This window comes from Aplysia californica, unplaced genomic scaffold (assembly GCF_000002075.1).
Source record: "Aplysia californica isolate F4 #8 unplaced genomic scaffold, AplCal3.0 scaffold00945, whole genome shotgun sequence".
Lineage (NCBI taxonomy): Eukaryota > Metazoa > Mollusca > Gastropoda > Aplysiida > Aplysiidae > Aplysia > Aplysia californica.
In genome coordinates, this window is record NW_004798215.1 from 190,175 (window position 1) to 191,267 (window position 1,093).

General features: G+C 38.0%; 1 protein-coding gene across 1 annotated transcript in view; it reads left to right on the forward strand.

Moving 5' to 3' along the window:
* Positions 1-76: 76 nt before the first annotated feature.
* LOC106013498 (canalicular multispecific organic anion transporter 2) overlaps positions 77-1,093 on the forward strand; it is a gene marked incomplete at both ends in the record, with an annotated part of 14,934 nt that continues 13,917 nt past the window's right edge. The window contains 2 exon segments of the mRNA XM_013089407.1: positions 77-210; positions 607-744. Of these exon segments, the coding sequence (XP_012944861.1) occupies positions 77-210; positions 607-744 (272 nt within the window).

The following is a 1,093-nucleotide window of genomic DNA, read 5'->3' on the forward strand; positions in this document are numbered from 1 at the left end:
TTGTTGTATACTGTCCTGGGGCTGGCTATGTTGCCATCCTGTTTCGTCAACGGTTATTGGGTAACTCACTCCACAGGTCTGGGGTTCATCGGGCTGTCGTTGGGTGTGAACCTACTGGTGACCCAGAAGATGAAGACCTACCAGTACCAGATGATGAAGGTCAAAGACGCCAGACTCAGGCTTATGGGGGAGGTGCTCAACGGCATTAAGGTGAGTTTGGCTTTGTTTTGAATGTTCGTTTTAAAAGTTTGTTTTAAATGTTTACTATTTTAAATGTTTGTTTTAAATGTTCATTTTCAACAAATGTTTTGGATGTTCAAAGGTTTACCTTAAACGTTTGTTTTAAATGTTCGCTTTGAAAGTTTATTTTAAATGGTTTGTTTTAAATGTTTGTTTGAAATATGTATTTCAAATATTTGTTTTAAATGTTGGCTTTGAACGTTTCTTTTAAATGGTGTGTTTTAAATATTTGTTTGAAATTTGTATTTCAAATGTTTGTTTTTAAATGTTCGCTTTGAATATTTCTTTTAAATGGTGTGTTTTAAATATTTGTTTGAAATATGTGTTTCCAATGTTTGTTTTTAAATGTTCGCTTTGGCTTTCCAGGTGATCAAACTGTACGGCTGGGAGCCTCTGTTCACTCAGAAGATCTTGGATGTCCGGAACACAGAGTTGAAAGTGTTGTTGAAGTACGCTATTGTGGATGCCGTTGACACGTTCTCATACACAGCGTCTACCTTCTGGGTGAGTGGATGAGTACAGTTACTTTAAAGATGGCATTATTTTTAAACATTGGAGGATGAGAGAGAGAGAGAGAGAGAGAGAGAGAGAGAGAGAGAGAGAGAGAGAGAGAGAGAGAGAGAGATGAGTAAAGGAGCGGCGTTTTCGGTGTTGATGTTGTTGTTCAAAGGTGTACGGACGTCGCTTTGACTACAGAAGCATAGTTCCTCGTTTCAGTTTGCACATGCATGCTATTTCGCTATTGAATATTGGGACGTATTCTTTCCCCACTCTTTAATTTAATAATAGGAGCAACTTATGCTACTGTTGATAATCACCGTTTTGCATTTGCCACACATACACACACACACAC